Source organism: Dipteris shenzhenensis, chromosome 15 (genome assembly GCF_047967505.1).
Source record: "Dipteris shenzhenensis isolate YYH24624 ecotype China chromosome 15, Dip_SZ_1.0, whole genome shotgun sequence".
NCBI lineage: Eukaryota > Viridiplantae > Streptophyta > Polypodiopsida > Gleicheniales > Dipteridaceae > Dipteris > Dipteris shenzhenensis.
Window position 1 is genome coordinate 27,579,109 of NC_141610.1, and position 25,528 is coordinate 27,604,636.

Below are 25,528 nucleotides of genomic sequence, written 5' to 3' on the forward strand. Positions count from 1 at the left end.
GAACTGGCCACAGATATAAGGCGCTGAGGCTATCAACAGCGAGACCATCAAAGGTGAACATAAACTTATCGCCAGTCAAAGAAGCAAGCCTCCCAAAACCCTTAACCAGTCTAAGATTGAAACCTGCTCTCAAATTCTTTACCCACCTCTGCACCAAGCAGATAAGCCTGGACAGCAGAATGCCCGAAGGGGTCGATTTGCCAGCCAATACGAGGAACCTTGCCAAACTGTTCTTTGATGTATCGATGACCAAGAGTTGTCTGGTCAATCATGTCTATGTAGTGCGTAGCTGCCTCGTCATGCATGCACCATCCTCCATTTCTGAGACAATTTTGATAATCGAATATAAATATTAAAGAAACACCACAACACTAGCAAGGCAAGATTAAAGCTGAAATAAACTATAAACCAAATAAACTGAAAATGGCCTATTACTTATAAAGAGCACAAACAGCTGTCAAAAAAGTTAAGACTTACATGAACTCAAGTTGTCCCTTCTTTACAAGCCGCTTTACAGCCTTCTTTGTATTATGAGTCTGTTGTCGCCACCACCTTTGAAAAAAGGCCTGTAGACAAAGAGAATATAGTCCACGATAAATGTATTACAGTTTCTTTGATGGGTGTCCTTAACTGCTTCAATGGAATTTTTCTTAAAGAGAAGTGGTCAGCTCATCAAATACCTGCTCTACATAGATGAATTTGCGATTTGGATCTGCCTGCAGAGCAGAGATAACTGAATCCAAAATGTATTGCACTGCAGCAACCTGAAACAGATATGAAAAACGATTTCAAGATTAGGATAGACAATGCAGTAATGGTAGCTTGCCCGCAGCTTTAGAAGTAGGATAGTAGTTGTTCTAGAATTGCCAAAGCTCGACTTCAAAAGAAGAAGAAGAAAAGAAAGAATTAAGAAGAAGCTCTCTCTCTCTCTCTCTCTCTCTCTCTCTCAAGTGGAAACACTCATAATCTCACAAACTCTTAGAAACACAAGGTTTCTCTCTCATAAGAAGACTTAAGAAGCATATGAAGTTTCAAAATGCAATATCTCTCACTCCATAGCTTTAAAAGAAGAGCTTTCAAACTAAAATGAAGATGAATATGACCAACCAAAACAATAAGGTCAAAAACAATGTGCATGGATTTTCTACCCTACTAACTAGCTCCATGTAGCATATTACTTTTGCCATTTCCAAAGTCAATAAGGTCATCCATAACCACCTTCTTATCCATTTTTTACAAATTGGATGGAATGGACCTCAGATAACGAAACTAGTATGTAAGGCCCTCATACTTGATGGGATTGAGACTTTCGCAGTATCATAAGAAATGACAATCGGCTTATGTTAATACAAGCAAGATCCATGCAGAAGGGTTTCCAAGGTATTTATCCATATTTATCCAGCTGTGGATCCCTTGGATTCAACTTCAACCACGTCACGACCATGGATTGTGGGTGAGGAGCATTACGAAACCGCTTAAGGGGGGAGGCAGTGGGGATGGAATCCTGTCCCGATAATTTCACACTAGGGAACGCAATGACAATCTATTACTTAATTAATAAATGCAATGCATGTCTCAGCCGCCAGTGCGCCCTCATTAAATAAATATACTAGGTGCCAGAGGCCATTGCTGTGAGTTAGCTCTATGTACATCTTCCTTCTCATGTACATCGTCATACTCAGATGCTATTGTGGTGGGATAGTGGGTAGTGCCTGAGAAACAAAAGCTTGAGGAGTAGCCTAGGACATCTGCCTGCAGCATGAGGAGCTAATGAATTCAATATCTACATCAAGAAAAGGGACATGCCTTTATCTACTAAGTAGGAATTTATTTATGGGAGCTTTAATGGAGGATTCACTTGATTGCTTGAACTATGAAAGGGGGCATGAAAGAGGTTCTATACTTTTTTGTGGAGTATAACAACCCTTCAGCTGTCAAGTTGGATTTTCAGTGATAATTTGAGAGAAATAATCAGAACCACAGTTGTAGTCAGTCAACACTACTGTATAGGGTGGCATATAAAAATTCGGACAACTGAGCTTCAGAGACGTCTTTGAAAATACGTGTAAAGAGGAGGGGTGATGTAAAAAATAAGTCTAAAGAGGAGGGATGATGTCAAATATCTCCCAAAATGCTCTCTTGGTGGGAGACGACTGTATATCTTGAATAGTGATCTCCTAGCATTCTGGAAATCTAGTCAAAAACTGGAACGATCCTCCAAGGGGCAGCTGCACCAATCTATCCCCATTCTCCTACATCCCATGGCAAATGCTGAAGGGGGAAAACCCATACAACTAGACCACAATCTACCCTTATGCCTCGACTACTTTTGGTGAGGTGATAAGCTCGAGAAGAAGCTTTGAGAGCTTCGGTATCTTGAGCTATGAGCTCGAGTTGAGGCATGAGTGTCCATAGTGTCTGAAAGCAATGTGGAAGCACGGTGATGGCACAACAGATGTAGAGGCGTGCGGATCTGTTGCAGTGAAGCGGGACTTTGTTACTTCGGCAAGGCCTTGAATGGCCTCGGATGAAGCACGGTTTGGCACTCAAACCTTTAGGTATGCTCACTATTGAGTCTTCGATGAAGGTGCCGTGTGAAGGCAGCGAATGGTGGATGCGGAATCCAAAAAGGGGGTGGTCCTTCCTCAGCTACTGGGTCTGTTTGAGCCATTGGCCTAGTAGTGTTGTGCATCATGTAGGCCTTTGAGTAGGCCTCTTTAGGAGCTTAGGGCTTGGTGCAAGAGCTTGAAATGTACTCAAGCTCAACCTTACTCAACTCGAACTCGCTTTGAGCTTGAGTTAATGCCACATCATCACCAATAGCCACATCATCATATCTGCCACATCACTATTTACCACATCAACATAAAAGCCACGTGTTTGCTACTTTAGCTTAACTTGTCATGTCACCGAACCATGCTCACTCTTTCAGAGTTAGACAGATTCTCAAGAGTTAAGGTATCTAAGCTCAAGACACCTCAAGCGTGTAGAAGGGAGAAAGTGTAACTCACTCTCTCTCTACTCACTAACAACTGAATTGAAAGGTTGATGCAGTCAAAAACAAGTGGGACTATGGAGTGAGTGTGAGAATATGAGGGAGGAATGTAGAGGGCCTCCGAAGAGGGAAATAATAATTGAGTACCTACTGCCTGATAGCTGAATACAACTGAAAGAATAAGTACTATATGGAGGGAATAAACCCTCACTGCAGAAGACTATAGAAGTACTGTAGGGAGGGGACTAAACCCTCACTGTCGGAACTAGGTACTGATGAAGTAAAAGGGACTGCTCTGATGCAAACCCCTGCCACTTTTTGTTTGGAGCTGAACCGATCCTTGAAGTTGCTGGCTAAGAACTGCTGCCCCAAAATAGCCTGGAATGTGGATGAAGAGGGGCTGCCTCATATACACTTTTAGGGCAAACTAGCCAACCCGGCATCAAGAATGGCATCAAGTTAGATGACGTGGCAGACCCACATGCAGAGATGGCGTGGCATAGCACGTGCAGAATGGTGATGTGGCAGATTGCTGATGTGTCAGTTGAGGTGGCTAGCCCGTAGTTAGTGTAACCATGGTTAAGTTAACTGCATTTAGTTGACCTTGGTTAGAGATCTGGTCAAAGGTTCAGTTAGTTGGTCTAACCAAACCAGGTCTGACCAACTAACCTTGGTTCTAGCTAACCAGACCATAGCTGGTTAAGTAGACTACAGCTGGGTTGAGAACCAACCAGACCAAAACAAAACCAGTCTGGTCAGTTTGACCAGACAGTAACCATCCAGTCACAGACTAACCAGACCAGAGCCAGTTAATCTGGTTAGTGTAACCAGCTGGTTACTGATCCAGTTACTATCCCAAAAAAAAAGGAAAAAAGAAAAAAAAAAGACAGTTGCAGAGACAGTCCTGGCCACCAATTTTCACCTATCTGTCAGACTTTTTCCTGTCAGAAAAACAGCAGAAAATCAGAGATTTGCAGAAAAAGAATATGCATGCCTTTGAGCAGTGAAAAAGGGGAAAAACAGATGCTTTTTGAATGTCATTTGCAATAGCCAGAAAAGGGGCACACAGCTTTGAGTTTATGCCTTGAGTTGACAGCCAGCACTGGCACAAGTTGTGAACGCAAGACACCTCTTTTTGAGGTATTTTTCTTTTTGAAAGCAAAGGCTGAGTGCATCAGTTGCATACACAGTGTGTGTGAGAGTTGCAGATCTCAGACAGGTTGCAGAGATGACTTCACAGCAGCATGCCCAATCATCCCATGAGGGAATGGTAGAGTCTGACCAGGTACAGCAAGCTGAGGCTATACAGATAAATAAAGAGAATGCCTACAAAGAGTTGATTACTCAGTTGGGAGAGGCAACAAGCGATCCCTTGTTTCGCAGGATGGTACAACCTCTTTTTGAGGGAAAGCCAGAGATGCCTCCCTCTGGAGCAGATCAGGAAGAAGTGGTGGTGGGCAAAAAGAGGAAAAGAGCAGGTCCTCTTCCCAAGAAGAAAAAGTGAAGTATCATCACAGTTCATCCAGTTCGCCTTCATCTATCTCTTCATCCTAAACATCATCTCCTTCTTTTGGATCTTCAGAGCAGAAGAAGAAGAAGAAGAAGAAGAAAAAGAAGAAGAAGAAGAAGTCCAGTAGAAAGGCAGAGACTAAAGAATTCAAGGACGGTGGGAAGTCAGTAAGATTTGCCACTTACAATGGCCAGTATGGCCAAGCTGAAAAGGCAATGCAGTTCATAAGGCAGTTTGATGCTGCCTTTAGCCTGGAAAATTTCAGTGAGTCCTCAAGGCTTCGTATGGTTGGTTTACACTTGACTGGTACAGTCAGTGCATGGTGGATAGCTAAAGCAGCATGTCCTTCTGGGTTGGGAGAGCATTCATATGGAAGCACAAGATACAATTGAGTCTTACAACCATAAATTTTGGGACCCGTACTTGCAAGTTTCGCTTTCGAGAAAATTTCTGACAAGACTCAACTCAGGAAGTATCGGGCAGGACTCACTCCAAAGACACAGGCCCAAGTGAACACTAAAGATATTAAAGAAATATCAGATCTTATGCATTCAGCCAATGTGGCTAGTCTCGTGTACATGCAGGATCCTACTAGTGTGCCTTCACTACAAGCAGGGTTACCGGGGGATAAAAAGCCAACGACCCCCAAGTTTGAAACAAGAGAGTTTCCCAAGGCTCGGAAGAGGGGATTTCAGCCTCAAAAGCCGAGGGGAAACCAAGTGCAAAAACCCTATGAGGGAAGACCACAGTATACCCCTGAACAGATTGAAACTTTTAGGAAAGAGGGTAAAATCTTCAAAGAGGGGCATGCGGCTGCCTAGTGCCCAGAAAAGCCTTCCACTCTGAAGGGAAAAGAGGCAGAGAAGCCACGGGGACCGCAAAAGCCAATGGCAGGAGGAATTCCTAACATACTGGGTCATGTTTCAAACCCAGAGGAACGAGAATTGTTGCTATCATGGGGCAAAGTTAGAGACCAGCTGATTACTGATAATTTTGTATAAGAGGATCTAGCCCTAAGGCTGGAGTTGGGCAGGGCTCTGGATGCCGACCAGATGTTCTGTGGGAACCCTGTGCCCGTCACTCCCTTGATAGGGAAGCTCCGTCATCATCCATTTCCACTATCCTAGAAACATATTGAAGAAATTCAGTCCTCGCATCAGTCATTTGATTTGATGGGGAGCCATGTACAGAGTTATGTGGATCAGGAAGACTTCTTCATTTCTCCACTGAAACATAATGATGTAATCTTGGGAATGCCTTGGTTTCATCGCAAAGCAGTGAAGTTGACTCTTCCTAAAAGAGTGCTGGAGTTTGTACATAGGGGCAAAGTACATCGTGTGGTTGCTAGGAATAGAGGGGAAACTATTTCCATTGTATCAAATAGTTCTGTTGAAAAAGAAATAAAGTCTGCAATTTCACCTTACATGGTTTTTGTAAAAGAAAGAGATATGGAAATGCATGCTAAAATAAGTGAGGCAGATCAGAATAAATTTCAGTTTCTTGAAATTTTTAAAGATTGTTTTTCTGATGCTTTGCCACGGGAGTTACCCCCTGAGAGACCTGAGGATCATGGCATAGAACTCATTCCTTGCAGCAAGCCACCCAATACAGAGTGCAACTCAGCGAGAGGAGATTATGACTCAGGTGCAGGACTTGTTGTCGAAGGGGCTGATTCAGCCCAGTTCTTCTCCTTTTTGTTCCCCTATACTGCTAGTACAGAAGAAAGATGGCTCATTCCGTATGTGCGTCGATTATCGCGCACTGAACAAAATGACCATCAAGAATAGATTTCCTATTCCGCGCATTGATGATGTGCTGGATCAGTTAAATGGAGCTTCAGTTTTCAGCAGGATAGACTTAAAGACTAGCTATCACCAAGTAAGGATACAGCCTGAGGATGTGCATAAGACAACGTTCCGCACTACTTTTGGATTGTATGAATATCTGGTGATGCCTTTTGGATTGACTAATGTCCTAGCTACTTTCAATAGGATGATGGATCACATCTTCCAACCCTACAGACAATTCATTGGTACCTTCTTCGACGACATAATTGTCTTTTCTAAGTTCGAAGAAGAGCACAAGGAACATCTTGCTAGAGTGTTTCAAGAGCTGAGAAATCATCAGCTCTATGCAAACAGCAAGGAAAGTGAATTCTTTCTAGAAGAGATCCATTATTTGGGGCATATAATATCCAAAGATGGGATACGGATGGATCCGAGCCATTCAAGAATGGCCAGAGCTGAAAACCGTGCATGAAGTTCGAAGTTTCCTAGGCCTGTGTTCTTACTACAGAAGACTTATCAGGCATTTTGCCGATATAGCCGCTCCGCTCCACGATCTTACTAAGAAAAATGCAGCTTTCAGATGGGGAATTCCACAAAAGACAGCATTCACCACACTCAAAGAGAAGCTGACCACAGAGCCAATCTTAATAATTCCATATTTGTATCAGCCATTTGATGTGGATTGTGATGCTTGTGGGGAATGTGTTGGGGCTGCATTGCATTAGAATGGTCATGTAGTGGCCTATGAGAGCAAGAGACTCCGGGATGCAAAGAGATATTTGGGAATCTATGAGAAAGAGTTGTTGGCCGTAATTCATGCCATCCATACATGGAAGCATTATCTTTTGGGTAGAGATTTTACAATTAAAACAGATCACCAAAGTCTGAGATACTTTTTGACTCAGACAAAGCTTTTCTAGAAGCATATGAAATGGGCAAACATGCTGTCAATGTACCACTTTCAGATTGTCCATACTCCAGGAGTTCGGAACAGAGTGGCAGATGCCTTGTCCCGAAGACCCCAGGTCAACAATGTCACTATTGCTTATCATCAGGACCTGGAAGATATGAGAGAGCAATATGCGAATGATGCAGATTTTGGTGAGATTTTACAGCAAATGCAAGAGGGGCAGTCCACGAGTCACTATTCCTTGAAAGATGGGTATCTAATGAAGGTCATGTTGGTACGCAGCCCGCTTGAAGGTCGTTCCATACCACATACCCCTTTCACCAAGCTACTGCTCTAGGCCAACAGGTCCACATGCCTAAGAAACACTGGTCTCTTGGACGATGATAGGTTTAAAAATGTAGAAGGATTTTGTGCACTACATGCATATAGGGGGTAGACACTTAGATTTACACAGCTAGTGTAGCTAGGGGCTTTTGGTTTAGTGGCTTTTTTGCAAAAAAATTATGAACTGATGTAAATATTCCAAGTTATGAAACTCCTATGGGAGATGATGAGTTGCAGTGTGGTGCCTTCTATGCATGTGGGCTTGTCTGTGTGAAGATTGAATGAGAGCAGTGTGGTGCCTTCTATGCCTGTGGGCATGTCTGTGTGAAGATTGAATGAGAGCAGACCATTTTGAGTGAAGAAGCTTGGGCATACTAGAGTCATGCTATGATTGCTCGAGGCCAGTCCAGTCATTCCCCCCTCTTTTCCGTTATCATCTGTTTGGGCGATCCTGCTGGGGATGTTGTGTCTTGAATTGGGATTTGTGTGAAAAGATTCATTGAAAGTTTGGAGTTCATAGCATTGATCAAGGATAGAAATGCCCTTGAGGTGCTGCTACAGATATTGTCCTTCTGTCTTGTGGGAGAGGCACGTACATGGTTGCAGAATTTTGTTTCTGATTTTCGTGATGGGCAGGGTGTTCAAAGGAACCCAAGCTATGCTGAGGTGAGGGCTGCCTTTGTTGCCCGGTTTGTTTGCACTAGAGATGCTGACAGTTTGTGAAGAGAGCTGTGTGCCTTGCAGCAGAAGTCCACTCAGTTAGTGGATGAATACTTGGGCAGATTTACTATATGTGGAATAAGTCGCAGCCTGCCTTGTTGCCAGAGGTCCTCCTCGTGTGATTAAGAAGGATCGTTTTATAGCTGGACTGAAGTTTGGACTGAAGTTTGACATTCGAGTAAAGATGGAATGTAAGGAGTTGTCTACGTATGAAGAGATACTGAGAGTAGCTAGAGAGAAGGAACGGAAGCAAAGGAGGATGACCCAATTGGGTTTTGAATGCCTGTGGTGAAGAGTACACCTGAACCCCTAATCTGGTAGAAGAGCCACCAAGGTCAAAGCCCAAGAAGGAGGAGTCCATTAAAGAGGAGATCCATGAGATGTCTGAGCTCATGAAGAATCTCAACCTCAACTTGATGGGTGGTAGAGGATGAGGCAGAGCTCCAAGTGGTCGAGGATCAGGAGGTATGACTTCTTCTAGTGCCCCATCTTCAAGGCAGGCAGGCCATGGCCGAGGTATGTTCGCTCTCAATGTGTAGTGTTTTAATTGTGGTGATTGGGATCACTACAGCTCTCACTGTGATAAGCATCCTCATATGGGTGGGGATGTGTACACATTGCCATCTGGATTAAATAATCGTGCTAATGACCATAGTGTGGAATTGAAAGATGCAGGCCAGCCAAGTGCAAGTGGAACTGTTAAGGCTATGCAGAGGAGAAAGGCAAAGGAAAGGTTGTGAATTTACTTGGGCTGGAAGAGGATGATGTGACAATCATGCTTTTAGGAAAGAGAGACCGTGATGACGAAGCACGGCCAAGTACAAAGAGTCAAAGCATTGGTTGTGCTATCTTCTCCAACAAATACCAAGCAGTTGCATACCTTTTTGCAAAAGGTGAAGTATTTGTTCCGGTTTATTCATACGCTATCTCAAGTGTTGTTTCCTCTTCAACAAGTTGCAAAGCATGATCCATTGAAGTTTGACTCCCCAGTCCTCCAATCTGCTATTAACAGATTTCCAGTTCCTAGTCGATAATCATCCCCGATGGTCTCCATGCTAAATGCTGCTAACAGATCAGAGCATATGGTTGTTGTGACATCAAAAAATCCCTTTGAGTCTATCATATCTCCAAACACAAGAAGAAAGGGAGGAGACCTAATCAAACTCTTGGGACAATGCTGCCTTCGTCTAAGAGATGTGTTCCACATGGCTGCCTGTCAAGATGAGATCATCAACATTAAAAAAAAGAAGATGAGATCATCAACATAAAGAATGATCAAGGTGATCATAGCTCTCTCTGTATAGATATACAAGTTGGGATCGGTAGCGGATCTCCTGAAACCCTTCCGAAGAAGAAGGCATCTATATTTTGATTCCAAGGCGCATAGCATGGTTGAGACCATACAAAGCCTTCTTTGATATGTAAACCATACCCTTGGATTTAGGAACTTCGAAAGGTGGAGGCTGCTCTACATACACCTGCTCCTACAAGTCCCCATTCAAGAGTTCCGACTTGACATCCACCTGGCACAAAAGCCACTTTGGTGAGAAGCAAGGGCAAGGACACTCTCGATCATGTCCATCCTTGCAATCGAAAAATGTCTTCATAGTCAATGCCTGCCATTGTACATAGCCCTTAGCCACAAGTTTGGCCTTGTGCTTGTCGATGGACCCATTTGCCATGTACTTGGCCTTGAAGACCCAATTGATACCAATCACTAAGCGCCACAATGGTCTCAGAATCAGCTCCCAGATTCCATTCTTCTCAATGGCCTCTCACTCCACTTGCATTGCTGTATTGTGAGAGAGATTTGAATTAGGTAGGCTCCTTCTCTCGAAGCATTCGAGACATCAAGGCATAGCTCACATGTATATGCTCCTTTGTTGGAGCTCGATCACGAAAATGGTGTGATTGTCACGGTCCCTCCTCCATGTTCTGCTTGGAAGCTTGGCAATATCACAAGTGTGAAGGCTCCAGATTTAACCAATACTTTTTATGTTAATCCTTCAGTGGGTCCTGATGCTATTGGAGCCATCCTCTTGCAGCAGGGTGAGAGTTCGAGATACATGAGGCCGGTCTACTATGCTAGTCGTGTGAAGAATGAAAGGAAATCTACAGCTACTGAATTGACACTTGCAAGTTTGATGTATGCTTGAAGAAATTTCAGTCTTACTTGATATCTCAGTCTTTGTAGTGCTTACCAGTTGTACCTTGCTTCCTCAATTGCTGAATATTTCTAATCTTTCTCGGTGCATGATAAAGTGGGTGACTGAATTACAAGAGTACTCATTTAGTTTTCTAGTTGAGAACTCTACCAGAGCATCATTGGCTGATTTGCTAACTTGTAAGGAGGGTCCTATTCTTGTCAAGGAGGTTGAAGAGCACACCAATAAAGTGGAGGAGCAAGTATTGGCTGATGCATTTGTTTTGCACTTTGATGGTTCTTTCAAGAAGAGCTTGAATCAAGCTACCTGTTGTATTGTAGTACCTTTCAACATGTGGAAAGAGGCCAAAATGCAAAAGCTCATGATGCTGCCCAAGGATTGTTTGATGCTTATGTGAGTGCAGTGAAGGTTCAAGAGCCACTCTATAAAGTAGGAAGTCTTTGGCTAAAGATTTTTTTTTTTTGCTGACTAGGAAAGTTCCTACAGCTGTTCCTAAGCATAGAAGATATCGTTTTGTGAAGGCATGCCAACCATATTGCATGATTGATGATGTATTGTATATGAAGGGTGCTAATTTGATTCTCAGAAGAGTGCCCTGGCATGAAAAAATTATGTATTTATTGGAAGCCAATCATGAAGGTATTTGTGGTGGTCATTTTGCTTTCAAGATTATGCTCAGGAAAATTCTGACTGAAGGATATATGGCATTGGTGTAGGTCTTCTTTGCAGTGCCAACAAATAGGTAATCGGATTCTTCATCCAAAAATTAGAAATGTGATGATTGCATATAATGTTTTTGAAACGTGGGGGATTGATGCCATTGGTCATTTGTCTATGACTGCTAGAGGTAATTGTTATCTACTTACTGCTATGGATTATTTATGTTAGTGGGCTGAAGCAAGAGCAGTACGAGCTGTCAATGCTTATCAAGTTTGTCAGTTTGTTTATGAAGATATCTGTTGCCACATTGGTGTGCCTTTGGAGTTAGTTTATGAGCCTTTGGAGTTAGTTTATGACAAAGGACCGGGTTCCATAAGTGAGTTGATGGATCTACTGTGTGCTAAGTTGAAGATCACACACAGGTATGCCACCCCTCACTATCCTCAGTGTAATGGCACGAATGAGAACTTTAATGGAGAGTGTACAATGATCATGAGTAAGATGATGAGGATACTTGAAAAGGGTTGGGATCTGGCACTACATGGAGCTTTGTGGGCTTACTGTTAGAAATTTACCCAACAGAGGGTACGCACAGCGGAAGACTTATAGTAATGCCCAGGAGCTCACACAGTGTAATGTGGGTGTGAAATCACAAACTTCTTTACTCATGTGCATTCAATAGATGTGCAGACTCATCAATAGACAATGAACCGGCCAGATAGAGAAACCACCGAAATATATATTTCCGTCCAAAACTATGGACACAATACAAGAGAGATAGATCTAGAGCCCCACCAACGGTGTGGTCCTCTGATCTTACCACAAGGTCCTCCTCCTATCTGCTAGCTATCTCTAGACTCGAGCCCGCGTGCTCCACCTCGAACGTCTGTGGACTTTCCGTCCAATGTGTTCTTCTCCACCTTACTGCTTGTGAGTCAGCCTAGGTGGGCAGCCCCTGGCAAGCTTTGTCTGCAGCACACAGGTCCCCTTGGTCCTCCTGAATGTAGGCTCAAAGATACCTGTTCCACTACTCCAACCTGCTTGTGAATGGCTGCTCCAAAAGATGATGATCTCAGCACCTTGCTGCCCTAGAAGACAGCCGAGGCCCACCAGCCTCTCCCTGGCTAAGTCTGCAGCACTTGTGGCACTCTCTCACCTCCTGTAGATAGGCCCAGAGAGTAGACTTCCTGCTGCTCCTTTCTGCCCTGGAACTGCTGGCTGCTGGATATGAAATGAGGCTCAAGGCCTCTCCTTTTATAGGGCTCAAGGCCCTTTCAAATGGACCGACCAGCCAGCCCTAAATGGGCCGACTGGACAGACCTGGTTGGCTGGCCCAACCGACCTGGTTGGCTCAGCCCAGCCAGCCGTTGGCTCAGCCCAGCCAGCCCTATATAAGGGCTCTCTTGCTGGCCCATCTGTACCCGCCTTGCCACATGGCACTATGCCACTGACCCAGGCCATATGTGCCCTATTGCGGGCCTTCCTGCAGGCTCCAGCCTGCCCTGTTTGCAGCGCCATGGTCACCCTGCTCTCCTGACCCACCTGTACCGCGCCTTTGCTCGAGCCCTCTGGTCATCTGCATCTGCTCCGTACCTTGCTTCCATCCCTCCGTACTGGCCCGTACAGTTGTGCTGTCCGCCTGCACGTCTGCTGCAGATACTCGCAGCCCAAAGTCCTCGCTCCAGGCTCTCCAAGATGCTCTTGAGCAGTGCTGCCCACGACAGCCTTGCTGCTGTCCACGTGGCAGCCATCTCTTCACTCTTGGCTGTGAGGTGCTGCCCATGTGGCAGCCCCCTCCCTTTCACTTCTCTAGGCATCTTCTGCCCTAGGTCTCCCTCCCCCACGCTCTCCTCATTTGGGGGCTTACAGATGGGGAGGTGACCATTCCAACACTTACCGTGTTGCAGTGAAGGAAGGAACTCAATTTTCCCTTTTCATCTCGTGTATGGAATTGAAGCTTTGGAGGATTACCAAAAAGCGAGCAATAAAAAACAATAAAAGATTTATAAATCCCCCATTTCATTAGAAAAAATTAATAACTTATTCAAAAGTCCATATGTTTCCTCAATGCTAGAAGGTTAAACATGCATATAACTTTAAAGCCACTAACACTAATTTCACATCATCCATGAGACAGTTTGTATGTTTAATTTCCAAGTCATTGTTTGTATCAAAGACAAACCCTACTGCAATCAAGTTCTCTCTTTCCACTAGAGTAATTGAGATCATCAATGCAACCTCCACACAAGTGGGGTGTTTCCAAGGACTCCTTGCATGGATTAGTCTAGATTCCATGCATATGCAAATGCTTAGCTTTTTTAACTCTATTCACTCTCGGAACAAAACCCATGTTTCTTTGTTTCTGCAAAAATATCCTTCCCTAATGATTTATCCTTACCTCCCACTAATCTTACCAATGCAACAAATTGACCCCAATTTCATATTTTGGTGCATTAAATTTTACTAGATGGTGCACAAAGACATGATAATCATCTAAAGTACGCCTTGCCATTTGATTTGATATGTAACATGACCTTGTTTGGACTTGTAAATCAAAAGATACGAGGATGTGAAAATGTCATCTTTTGGGCCAAAACAGGGAGCGCGTTAACATGCTCCCTGTTTTGGCCCAAAAGAGGACATTTTCACATCCCTTTATTTTTGCAAAATGTCAACATTTGATTGTTTTGGCCCAAAAGATGAGTTTTTAACATCCCTGCATCTTTTGATTGTCAAATATAAATGGTATAATGTTGCATATCAAATCAAATGACAAGGCATAATTTAGATGAATATTATGCCTTTTTGCACCATCTAAAAAAAATGTGTGCATCATAATATGAATTTTGTAACACATAACCAACCTTTTGAATACTTTGTACTTCAAGCAATTATTTTATTAAAAACTTAGATTCTTTGTTTGCTTGCTTGATTTTCCAACCACTTCAACTAATTGTTGGCAGTTGCTCGCTTTTTTGGGCTTGCTCGCTTTTTCTCACTCGCTCTATTGACTGCCTCGAAGCTTTGTTACCATTGGAGGTGGAAATTCCAGTACTTCAAATGTTGATAAAGATGGATGAGAAGCCTAGTTCAGTCCTTGAGAATAGGCTCTTGGATTTGCAAGAGGCTCAGTTGGATAGGAGTATTATGCATTGACACAGGAGCGAAATCAGCAGAGAGCATGTCACATGCACCCCTGCACTTGGTGCAATGTGACACATTGGCTACATCAACGAGTGCGTAATAGTTCCCTAATAGGAGATTTTGTCATATGTTGTGACTCCTTGTCCAACGAGCTCTCTTTTAGAATCTATAGGTGGACAGCACAAGCATCTTCCTTGCCTTGCAGAAGAGCCCTACATTGTTAGTGTGGACAGCATCAAGGTCTTGGTTTTGGTCAACGTTGCCTCTCAGGTCTTTGGGTCTGCAATACGTGTGCACTATGTACTCTTCAGAAGTGTGTTTCCGTGCTCTCTCGAAGAGTGTTATTTGTATTTCTCAGTTCTCCAAGTATAAAGCAAATTCTTCCTTGATTGGGGGAGGGGGCCCTCAGTGGGTACATGAACCCAATCAGTTGTTGACTCCATTCTCTCTCTACCCTATCTCCTTTCTCTCTCTATGGTGCATAATGCTAATTCCTCGCTAAAGGTTTAAAGAAGGTCTTCCTGTGATTACAAGATTACCGTTGCATGTTACATTGGTCACAGAGCTTCGGTCTATATCTAGCTTGACTTACCGCTAGTGTATGGTTGTGTTGAATCCAGAAAGGACACACAATCAAGCCATGGAAGGATTGGGAAAAGATGTCAGCTTTGAAGACTATGTGTTAATAGAAGAAAGACTACCAAAAAGATGTGCTTTCGTCAAGTGCTCAAGCAATGATGGCGAATCTTCTGAAGCAGAATCGCATCCTCCTACAGCAACTTGAAGAACATTCATCCCAGCTAGAAGAAAGCAGACGGCAGCTGGACCAAACAAAACAACGTCTAGAGGAAAAAGAAGCAGAAAAGCTGCTTGAAGAAAGAGGAACCACAGATTTTGAAAAACTGCTCTTAGTGATGCATGAGGCGCGCAAGAATGAGGAGGCACTACGACGCGCAGAGCTCGCCCAGACAGAGAGGCAACAAAAGCTAGACCTAGAGGCAATGTTTCTTCAACACAAACAGATGTTAGCCACTATGCAAGCAAGTTTGAGTGGAGCAGCAGTCACCGCCACAGCTTCGTCATCAACAAAGGTAACACCACTCGCCCGATCCACTCCAAATTTTGTTAAGTATGATAGTAAGTGTGACTATTCAGCTATTCTTCAATTCATTCATCAGTTCGTAGCTCATTTTCCATTAGTGCTAATTCAAGATGAGCAAGACAAAGTCCACCTAGCAGCCCCTCATCTTACCGATGAGGTGGTTACCTGGTGGCAAGATTGGGCTAGTAAGCATACGAACCAACAACTTTTAAGATGAATTTTGTTTGGGCAACGTTTATTACCGATCTCAAAGCCCATTTTCTACCGCCGTAGTATATGCTTAACTTGGAGGATGAGTTTTCTCGTCTCTCCTAAAATGGTTTGCTTGTGTTCACTTACAATAACAAGGTCATCACTTTGGCGCAGCAGTTGGGCGTGTCTGAGAGCGATAAGATGAAGCATTAATTCGAGGATTGGACACTAACATCCGTTTTACCATCCGGAAATTTGACCCACCCGATTATGAGCGGGTACTGACTCTCGCCCAAAATCAAGAAATGATGTTGAACGGGGGGAAAGCCCAAGCAGGTCTAGAAGGATTCCAAAGCCCCGCAACAGTCAAACAACACGACGGGTAAGGATCAGAAGAAGGACAACCAGTACCAAAAGAAAGACGGCCAGGCTTCTGGTCAAAAGAAGGAGTCCAAGCCAAAGATGACTCTAGATGAGAGGGCTAAAGCGGCCATTAGGGGAGGCTATCTACAGTCCAACGAACAGAAGTGGTACCACCAAGAACATCGTTGCTTTCATTGCCACCACATCGTTGGGCATGGCAAGAAGGATTGTCCTAAGTGGCTTGCCGAAAAGGCTGCATAAGCCCCTACTTCCTCTGTCACAATGCACTGGCTCTTCTAGCCCCGCCACCAGCCTCAGCTACAAATGTCGTCTTCCCTGCTTTGAATGCCATCTCCACGGCGGTCTTTTAAGGTAAGAAGAAGAACGACCTCTCAAACCAAAAGAAGGCGCTCATTCGAGCGTATGGCATAGCTAATGGGCATCAGTTCATTGTCCTATTCGATATGGGGAGTTCAAAAGATGCCATCTCCCCTCAGCCTGCCAAGACAGTGGAGTGTACTTTGGTGCCTCACGAGCTTGCAATGGACGGGTTCGTACCCGATTTACGCACACACATCACACATAAGGCCATCCATTTTACTTTTCCAATTTAGAAGGCCTTTTTTACGTGGGATGTCATTCTGACACCTTTGATGGGATGCAACATGATCCTTGGGATTCAATGGTTCCATGAGCATGTACTGACGCCAGATTGGTGGCAGGACACCTTCACTATTGTGGAAGGTTTACCTGAGCCCGCCGTGATACGCGGTGATCGGAGCATACCAAGGATTCCATTAATATCTCATATCCAAGCAGGCTGTGCCGTTCACCAGCCTGCCATGTGTACACTTGTTTATGTCTAGTGCTAGATCACTGCAGTTCAAGTCGCTCCTCCAATGGGGCAAGTTATAGTGGATCTACTCCAAGAGTTCCAAGACATCATGCTTCGGGATGATATGTCATCCCAGCTACCTCCATCGCATCGATTTGATTCCGGACACCACACCTCCAAGTAAGTTTCCTTACCGACTTTCCAAGCCTATGGAGGGGGAGTTAGAGTAGCAATTGTCTCAGTTACTGCGCGCACGGTTTATTAGACTATCATCTTTGCCATTCGCTGCACCCATTCTATTTGTGGCAAAGAACGATAAGTCCACACGATTATGTGTAGACTACAGAGCACTCAACAAGCTTATAATACGTAACATGTTCCCTATGCCCCGCATTGAGTATATCTTGGAAAGACTCAATGGTGTAAAATGTTTCTCAAAACTCGACCTCAAGAGTGGCTACTACCAAGTCCGGATTTATGAAGCTGACATCCCAAAGACTGCTTTCCGGACAGAGCGAGCTCATTACGAGTTTGTCGTCATGCCATTTGGTCTGAACAATGCACCACTAGCATTCAACAAGACGATGCCCGAGCATTTGCAAATTATATTGAGAAATGTCTGTTCATCTTTCTCGATGATATCCTTATCTTTTCTGCTACAGTAGAGCAGCATATTAAGGATGTGCGATGTGCCCTATAGTTATTACGCGATAACCAGCTATACCTCGGTCCTCAACGCAAAGAAAAGTCAGTTTGGGTTGATGGAAATTCAATACTTGGGATACATCATTAGTGCTCAAGGGATTCAATTAGATCCAGAGAAGATTCAAGTTATCACCAATTGGGTTGTTCCCACGACTGCTCAAGAGATCCGATCCTTTGTGGGTTTGTGTCAAGCCTACAGCTCGCATATGGATGGATTGTTGACATATGCAGCCCCTCTTACAGATTTACTCAAGGGGGTAAAGAAACGCAAACAGAAGATTCAAGTTACAAGCAAAGCTTTGTAGGCCTTCCATGACTTGCAATGGTCGGCCACAACAGCACCAGCCTCTTGGGATGATCCATTTTTGATAATCACATACGCTACCAATGTTGCCATTGGGTCAGTTTTACAGCAAGAGGATAGGCCCGTAGCATATTATAGTAGAAAGCTCAACGATGCCGAAAAGAACTATTAAGTTTATGATAGAGAGCTACTCGGTGTCATCCAGGCATTAAAACATTGGAAGCCTTTCCTCTATAGACGGACTTTCACGGTCAAGACAGATCACCAAGTGCTTAAGTGGCGTCAAACAATGCCTAGTTCACAATGGAGTGATCGGTAGCAACGGTGGAGCCAGATATTCCAGCAGTTTGGGGGAATGATAGTGTACATCCCCGGCAAAAACAACCCCATTTCCGACGCTCTAAGTTGGAAAGGTTCCATCCACACCATTGAAAAGGCCACTATGCTCGAAATCAAAGGAAAGGATCTTGATAGTATGAAGGCGCAGTACGCGAAGTCAGCAGAGTTTGGCACCCAATTCCAATTAGCCACAACACTTGCTCTAGGCCATTACTCATTAAAGGACGGTTGGCTTTTCTATAAGAAAAGATTATGTGTACTCAAAGACAAATGGCAGTTGCTTCTCCATGATGCCCATGACGCCCTCATTGGTGGTCATAGAGGTATCAATGGTACTTTTGAGAAGTTAGAACGCTATTTCTATTGGCCAAAGATGCAGAAGGACCTATACGGCTATGTTCAAAATTGTCAGATATGCCAAAAGATCAAGGCTTCCCACAAGAAAGCGGCTGGCTTATGCCATTGCCAATACCCGATGAACCTTTCCAGAACATAGGTATGGACTTTGTGGGACCACGTCCAGCATCCGCAAGTACGTGTAACACTCAATGTCTTACTATTGTTTGTCACTTTAGTAAATATTGTATGCTTATTCCCTGCAAATAGTCGGCCAGCGCTGAAGATGTAGCTCGTTTGTTCATAAAGCATTGGTATCCTATTGGAGGGTTGCCAAGGACCATCACATCTGACAGGAACTCCAAATTCACGTCTAATATTTGGCGAGCCCTGTTTGATAATTTTGGTACTAAGCTGCACATGTCCAGCACGTTCCATCCGCAATAGAATGGAGAGACAGAAAAGTATAATGTTATGACGTTTGATATTTTAAAATCATATTGTCATGATGCTCAAGGAACGTGGGCGCAGTTTCTTTTGCTTGTGCATGCCATTTTAAACGATACCTATTCTTCGAGCATTGGTTGCACACCTTATGAAGCGGCGTTTGGACGGCAATTTACATCACTCCTCACCCGGATGGTATCTCCATGCAAACGTATCCTCCAAGCTTTGGCTTTGAATCCAATGATCCCCCTACTAATTTATATCTAAAGTATTGATAAAAGCTAGGTTTTGCAAGTCCTCTACCACATTTGAAATTTAGCAACCTCATGTACTTTGCTCGTTTTCTATTTGGGGGCGTAGGTTAACACGAGAGTCGTTAGAAAGATGTGGGCTTTACGGCCAATATGCAGACTATTGACATCTAGGTATTATGCCAGTATCTTATCCATTCGCGAGGCTTATTCTTGACGCTTATCTTGAAGCCAACAAAACCACCGAATCGATGGCAAAGATTACGGAGTCCATGAAAACCCACATCGCCAAAGCTCAAGCATCGTACACGCGCCAAGCTAACAAATCCAGACGAGATGTCCAGTATAGAGAGGGTCAATGGGTGTATTTACGTATGATCAAGCAAAGATTGAAGCAGGTGGGCAAGTGATGCCCTAAGCTGTCTTTCAGGAGCTTTGGACCATTCCCTATTATTCAAAAGATCAATGATGTCTCAATGAATTTACGCCTTCCGGACAGTTGGACTATGCACAATGTATTCCATGTAGCTTTGTTGAAGCCGTATGTTGGACCCTCTCTTACCGAGATTTCCAACGAGAAGTAATCGGAAGTTCTTGATGAAGCCGAAGTTTTGCAGCCAGAGCACATCCTTCTTCATAAATTCAAGCATGAGTCGAGACGCAAGATCCAGGAGTTCTACCAAGTTCCGTGATCGAGGTACCCATGAAGCAGTGTGGTTGGACGAAGACTTTCTCCAAGAGTTCCCACAAATTTTGGCTGACTACTTGGAAGCAATGAACCTACCGCCAAGTTAAGGAGGGAATGTCACATGTACCCCTGCATATGGGTGCAATGTGACACACTGGCTACATCGACAACTGCGTAATAGTTCCCTAATGGGAGAATTTGTCGTATGTTGTGACCCCTTTGTGAGCCTTTGTCCACGGACAGTCAGGCACAAGCTACGTAAGTCAGTCTCTAAGCCTTAGGTCAAGTTAGACAGTCAGTCTGTTCACTGGCACCCACTGGAGAACAGTAGGTTAGTGTTTCCATCTTATGGCTTAGTTAGGTATAGGTCATAGCCTACGTTAGGAGCCCTAGAGGGACCCCCAAAGGCTGACCAAGAAGACCCAAGGCAAGCAGGAAAGGAAGCCTGCAAAGGCTGCCCAAAAAGTCCTCTGGTAAATGAGCCAGGGGGGGCTATTTATAGGCTGGAAACTCAGCCAACCAGCCTGTAAATCAGCCGATTTACAGCTTGCTGGTTGGCCCAGCAAACCCTATAAATAGGGCCCTTGAATGCCCTCATTCCTCATTCAAAAGCCCTCCAATCTTCAGCACTTCCTCAACCAACCTTCAGCCCTCGGGGCAGCCTCTGTGCCTTCCATCTTCTGGCCCTGATCAGCCTCAGTTCCTTGGCCATCAGTCAGCCATCTGTGGGAGAAGTACATCCAGCCCTTCAGCAGGGTTTTGGACCAACAAACGGAGTGAGGTTTGGATAACTGTTTCAGCAGCTCTTTACAGTTCTATTTACAGTTTGGCACAGCTCACTTCTCAGCTCTATATTTCAGTCCTCTCTCAGCTCTCTTTTAGAATCTATTACTCCTAGCTTTCACTCTCTCACTCACGCAGTAACCCTGCATCCCGGTGGGCAGCACAAGCATCTTCCTTGCCTTGCAGAAGTGCCTTACATTGTCAATGTGGACAGCAATTCAACGTCTCGGTTTTGGTCAGCGTTGCCTCTCAAGTCTTTGGGTCTGCAATATGTGTGCACAATGTACTCTTCAGAAGCGCGATTATGTGCTCTCTCGAAGCGTGCTATTTGTATTTCTCGGTTCTCCAAGTATAAAGCAAATTCTCCCCTGATTGGGGGAGGGGACCCTCAGCGGGTACAGGGGGGCAATCGATTGTTGACTCCATTCTCTCTCTACCCTTATCTCCTTTCTCTCTCTATGGTGCATAACGCTAATTCCTCTTTTCTTTCAGCTTCTAGTGTGTGTTGAGAGAGATGGCCATGTGTGAGCTTTGCATGGGCTGTTGTGAAGTCGAAGCTTCCGTGGAGGGCTGATCACCACAAGCTGTACGGAAGTCTTGGCTTGGAGGCCGGTCGTGCGTCAGACGTCTACGTGTGCGTGCATTTTCTTTGAGAAGGACTGAGCAGTCGTAGCTTCTTGGAGGGTTGCGCCATCAGCTAGGACGGATGGGTTGATTGAGATTTTGAGATTCGGGCTGTTTTCCAAAGGGACATAGTGTCATGAGTTGGAGTGACTGCGTTCTAGTTGAGTTGTGTGAGGGATTGTTTCGTTGTCTACGTGCTCTGGATACATGTGCATACGCTCCTTCTACATGAGCGCCACACTATGTTACTGATCTTGTTGGTGTCTTTCAATTCGAAGTTATAGTTGGTAATTGTGCAAATTGTTTGAGTTTGGAAAAGGATGAAGGTTGCCTTCTATGCCAGTGGGCTTGTCTGTGTGAAGATTGAATGAGAGCATACCATTCTGAGTGAAGAAGCTTGGTCATACTGGAGATATGCTATGATTGCTTGACGGCAGTCCAGTCATTCCCCCCCCTTTTCTGTTATCAACGTCCTAGATACTAAGCTCCTAGCTATTTATAAGCACAATCCTACCTATCTTTAGAATCTAGCCCTAGCCACCTAAAGTAGCTCATTTTCCATAAAAGCCACTACTTTTCCCTAAAGCCAAGCTTCCCCCATAATAGCTTGAATTTCCTTGATAGCTTTGTCCTCTATCCACCCGATCTAAACCTCATTCACACTAGCTAGGTTTATCCAAACCCCAAGTTAGACCATGCCCTAATCCTCAGCCATCAACAATACTAGATTAGATTGTCATTAACCATAGATCCAATCCATATTTTCGGTTCATCTGGCCCTAGTTAGTTTTGTTAGAGATAGATTTATGTCCGCATAAATCTGGATAAAAAGAACAAAACAAGAGATGTCAACTTTCAACATCTATTCAATGATTTTCTAGCTATACTTTCATCGTGAGTTGGATTCCAAGGTAGCACCTGTAAAGTAGTATCCACGAAAAGCTTGGAATCCATCGATTATCTTTCAAGGTATTATGAGAAGTATCAGTCTAGAATCCACTGAGTAGACTTAGAAACTAATTACAACCTCCTGACTCTTACTAACTCTCTTACTTGAGAGCTGAGTGAATATCATATGACAAACTTACTAAATCTCTTGTATTGGATCAATAATGATCACCAAATTCATTTGGTAGATTCTTGTCACTATACCCAAGTTCTCTGGTGTCCTGTGCCACATCTATTATTGTCTATAAACCTTGTGGCTGCCCTAGGGTTAGGCAGATGGCCACAGGCTGAGGACGCCCATGACATGAAACTGGTACAGAGGCAAGTCTATAGACCGTTGCTCAAGGACCGGTTGTACCCGTGATGCAAAAGTTGATAGACTAGAGGGGAAACACCTACAACAAGACGTCCTTGGGGTCCGTTTTATACCACCAAATCCCATTTCTGGCTAACTTGTCATCCATCATCATTTGCCATTTCCAATCGCTCAAAGGCTTGAGTTGGGCCATCGATAGACCCGCTACTAGGCTTTTGTGGTTTGGTTCAGACACCATTTGAAGCAGCCAGGAGTTTCTGTCAGTCTCTTGCACTATAATGGTGCAGTCTCGCCAACTAAATACTGCTTTACGGTCAGTAATCCATTTGTGCACCTAAGATGGTATTTGCTTGGCTTAACTGGGTGAGGTGACAATGAATCTTGCATCCCACCAATGCAGAGCTCAACATCTTGTGCTATTGCTCTAGTGCTAAACTAGTTGTTGAGCATGCCCAAACACACTATGTAGCTTGAGCACCTTTGGTAATTGTTTTGTGGGGAGTGGATCTTGGCAACCACCATGTCATCATAGCAAATCCTTTGAGCTGCCACCATAAGTGAGGCTTTTGAAATTTATATCTAACAGGATCTCAGCCTCTATGCCTATATTGCTTCATCAAGCTTTGAGCCTAGGGCATCATGTTACCATTAGCAGGTAATGAAACAGATTGATTGGCTCAACTGTGCAGACAGCGTCTGCACAAGTTAGTATGCATCCTGTCACCCTTAGCAGGTAATGAAGCAGATTGATTGGCTCAACTGTGCAGCATCGTCTGCATCTACGTAGGTAAAAATGCCATTTTGTGTCCATCTTCCTCGGTCAAATTATCAAATTTTATAGCAAGAGTCAATGCAATCGTTCAGCTTCGAGCCTACTGCCAATGCAACGTGCCTGATTGGAGGAAGTTTTTACCATTGCTGTTTGCAAACGTCAACACTTGTCGCTGCTTTTGAGACATAGGTCCTTGTGTCAAAATTTCAGAGAGACTTTCGAGCATATCCCTGTGTTAGACTGCCTTTGAGCGTAACTGGCATCACGATTACATCATAATGAGGGTAGAATAAGACATGCATAGAATAAATGCTTCAGTAGCTATGAGTTGTGCAGCTGAGAGAGGAAGGAAATAACCCAGGAACAAAATAGAAGAGTTCTCAAGTCCTGTGAGATCAAGACCTTGTGGGAAACCCAAAATGCCCCTGGAAAACTATCCGCTAACCAATATAAGGAATATGAAGTGTTAACAGTAAACGTTAAACATAAATAACCGACGCTCACCAGCTACCAGGAGAACAGAGACAGACAGACAGAGGGCTTCCATTTTGTCATCGTACGACTTCTAACATACCTGAATTGAGTTATTCGAGCCAACGAAGTACTGATCTACAGTCTTGAGCCAACCCACGTCATCGTGAGTATGAGGAACCAGGTGCACATTGAGTTTGTCCGGGACAGGCCCTGCGGAGGTGTTATACCTCACCTCGCACCATTTGTTGTGGCAGTGGCGCCCCTTGTGTGCAGCCACCTGGCACGTGAAGAGGAAGACGACGAGAAACCAGCGAAGCAGCTGCATCGCTTCGGAAGAAATATCACAGAGCGATTGGAGAAAGTAGATGGGCTAAAAGTTGCTGTATTCCTCAGTTGAGAGGCCGTACTCCATGATCGGAAACCGTAAAGCCGATAAAGCAAAATCTGTGGGCGATTCTCATCAGACTTGAGGAGAATTCGTGTTTAGCAGCTCGCAGAATCATCTATCGAATTCGAACAGAACCTCCGACGGACTGTGATGAGATGTCTGTCATCGATCCTACAGAGATTTGCGCAGATTGAATTATTAAGAAAGAAGAACCAAACTGCAAAACGGATAATGATGACAAAGAACCGACAGATTTTGACTCGACTCCTACTTTGCCTCGGATTGTCACATTCAGCTGAATTGTCACATGATGATGCTCCATATCAGTGCCACTTGTCTCCTGCCAAGCGGGGGCGGGGCCTCATTTCTCATAACTCAGGCGGTTTGGGCGCCCACCCAAGCTGGTTGCTCGTGCTTGATTTTCTCCAGAGGGGCACCTATTGTTTGTCAGTGTGGGCGACAGGGACTGTTTGGCGGGGAGCGCAAGGTGCGGGGGCGAAGCTTCAACCCCCCCCGGTCTCTCTCTCTCTCTTTTTCTCTCTCTCTCTTCCCCGCTCCACCTAAAACCAAGGTCCATCAACAAATCAACTCACGCGTTAGGACGTCCGACACTGCCACATTCAAAACCCCTCAGATGGTTACAACTTCACAATTCTCAATACTTCTATGTAATTGTGTGTGAAGTAAAAAAGCACACCTTGTAAACCACATATAATCCAACTTGCTATTAGGGAGAGGCATTTCCCTAGTGGCGAGCCGATTTCCGACGACTTCTTGGCAACCCTGGGCATTTCCCAGGCGTCGAGGTTCCAAGGGAGGGCACAAATTGAGCTATTTTAACACGTGTCAGTTGACACATTGGTTTGGTTATTGTTCTGTTAGTTTGTCGTCAATTCGGTTGGGGTATTGTCAATAGTTTTAGTGGTATGTCCACGTGGTTTGGTTTTATTGATTAGTTATGCATGTGTTGACACGTCTGTGATTGGTGGAGGTTTTGAACATTGGCTTGCATGTGCTCTGGGTTTCTCTGTGGATGTTCGGTTTATCTGCTCCGTCTTCTCGTTTCAAGGCATGTCGTCTGCTCTGGTTTTTTGTGTTTGTGCTCTGTATTGTGTTCCATCGGTCCTCCTTGTGGTTTCGTTTCTGAGGTAGTTGGGTGTTGTGTTGGGGTGGCTTCGTATTTGCGTTACTTTAGTGTCATTTCTCTGTTTTGACAGGCTTCGTGTCGCTTGTGTCCGCTTGTGATTGACAGGTTGTGTGTTGGTATTAGTGCGTGTGTGATATGGATTCTTTGGAGGATCTCCCTTCTTTCTAAAGCGAGGTGGATGCTTCTGGTGAGGTTTCGTTGCCATTGGTTGTTGATGTTGGTGGTTTATCTGCTGGTGGTGGCGATTTGGTTGTGTGTTTGGGTGAGGAAAGCAATGGTGTTCGTGATGATGGTGTTTT

The 25,528-nt window shown here is 44.3% G+C and overlaps 1 protein-coding gene across 2 annotated transcripts in view; it reads right to left on the minus strand.

Moving 5' to 3' along the window:
• The window catches only part of LOC147893620 (alpha-mannosidase-like), a 245,734-nt gene extending 221,399 nt beyond the window's left edge, over window positions 1–24,335 (minus strand). For both annotated transcript variants that reach the window (XM_087385656.1, XM_087385655.1), the window contains exons 1-4: window positions 23,795–24,335; window positions 681–764; window positions 478–566; window positions 147–321 (exon numbers count right to left, since the gene is read on the minus strand). In XM_087385656.1, the coding sequence (XP_087241782.1) occupies window positions 147–321; window positions 478–566; window positions 681–764; window positions 23,795–24,019 (573 nt within the window). In that variant the 5' untranslated portion in view covers window positions 24,020–24,335. The remainder of the gene's footprint in view (window positions 1–146; window positions 322–477; window positions 567–680; window positions 765–23,794) is intronic.
• Window positions 24,336–25,528: the final 1,193 nt, after the last annotated feature.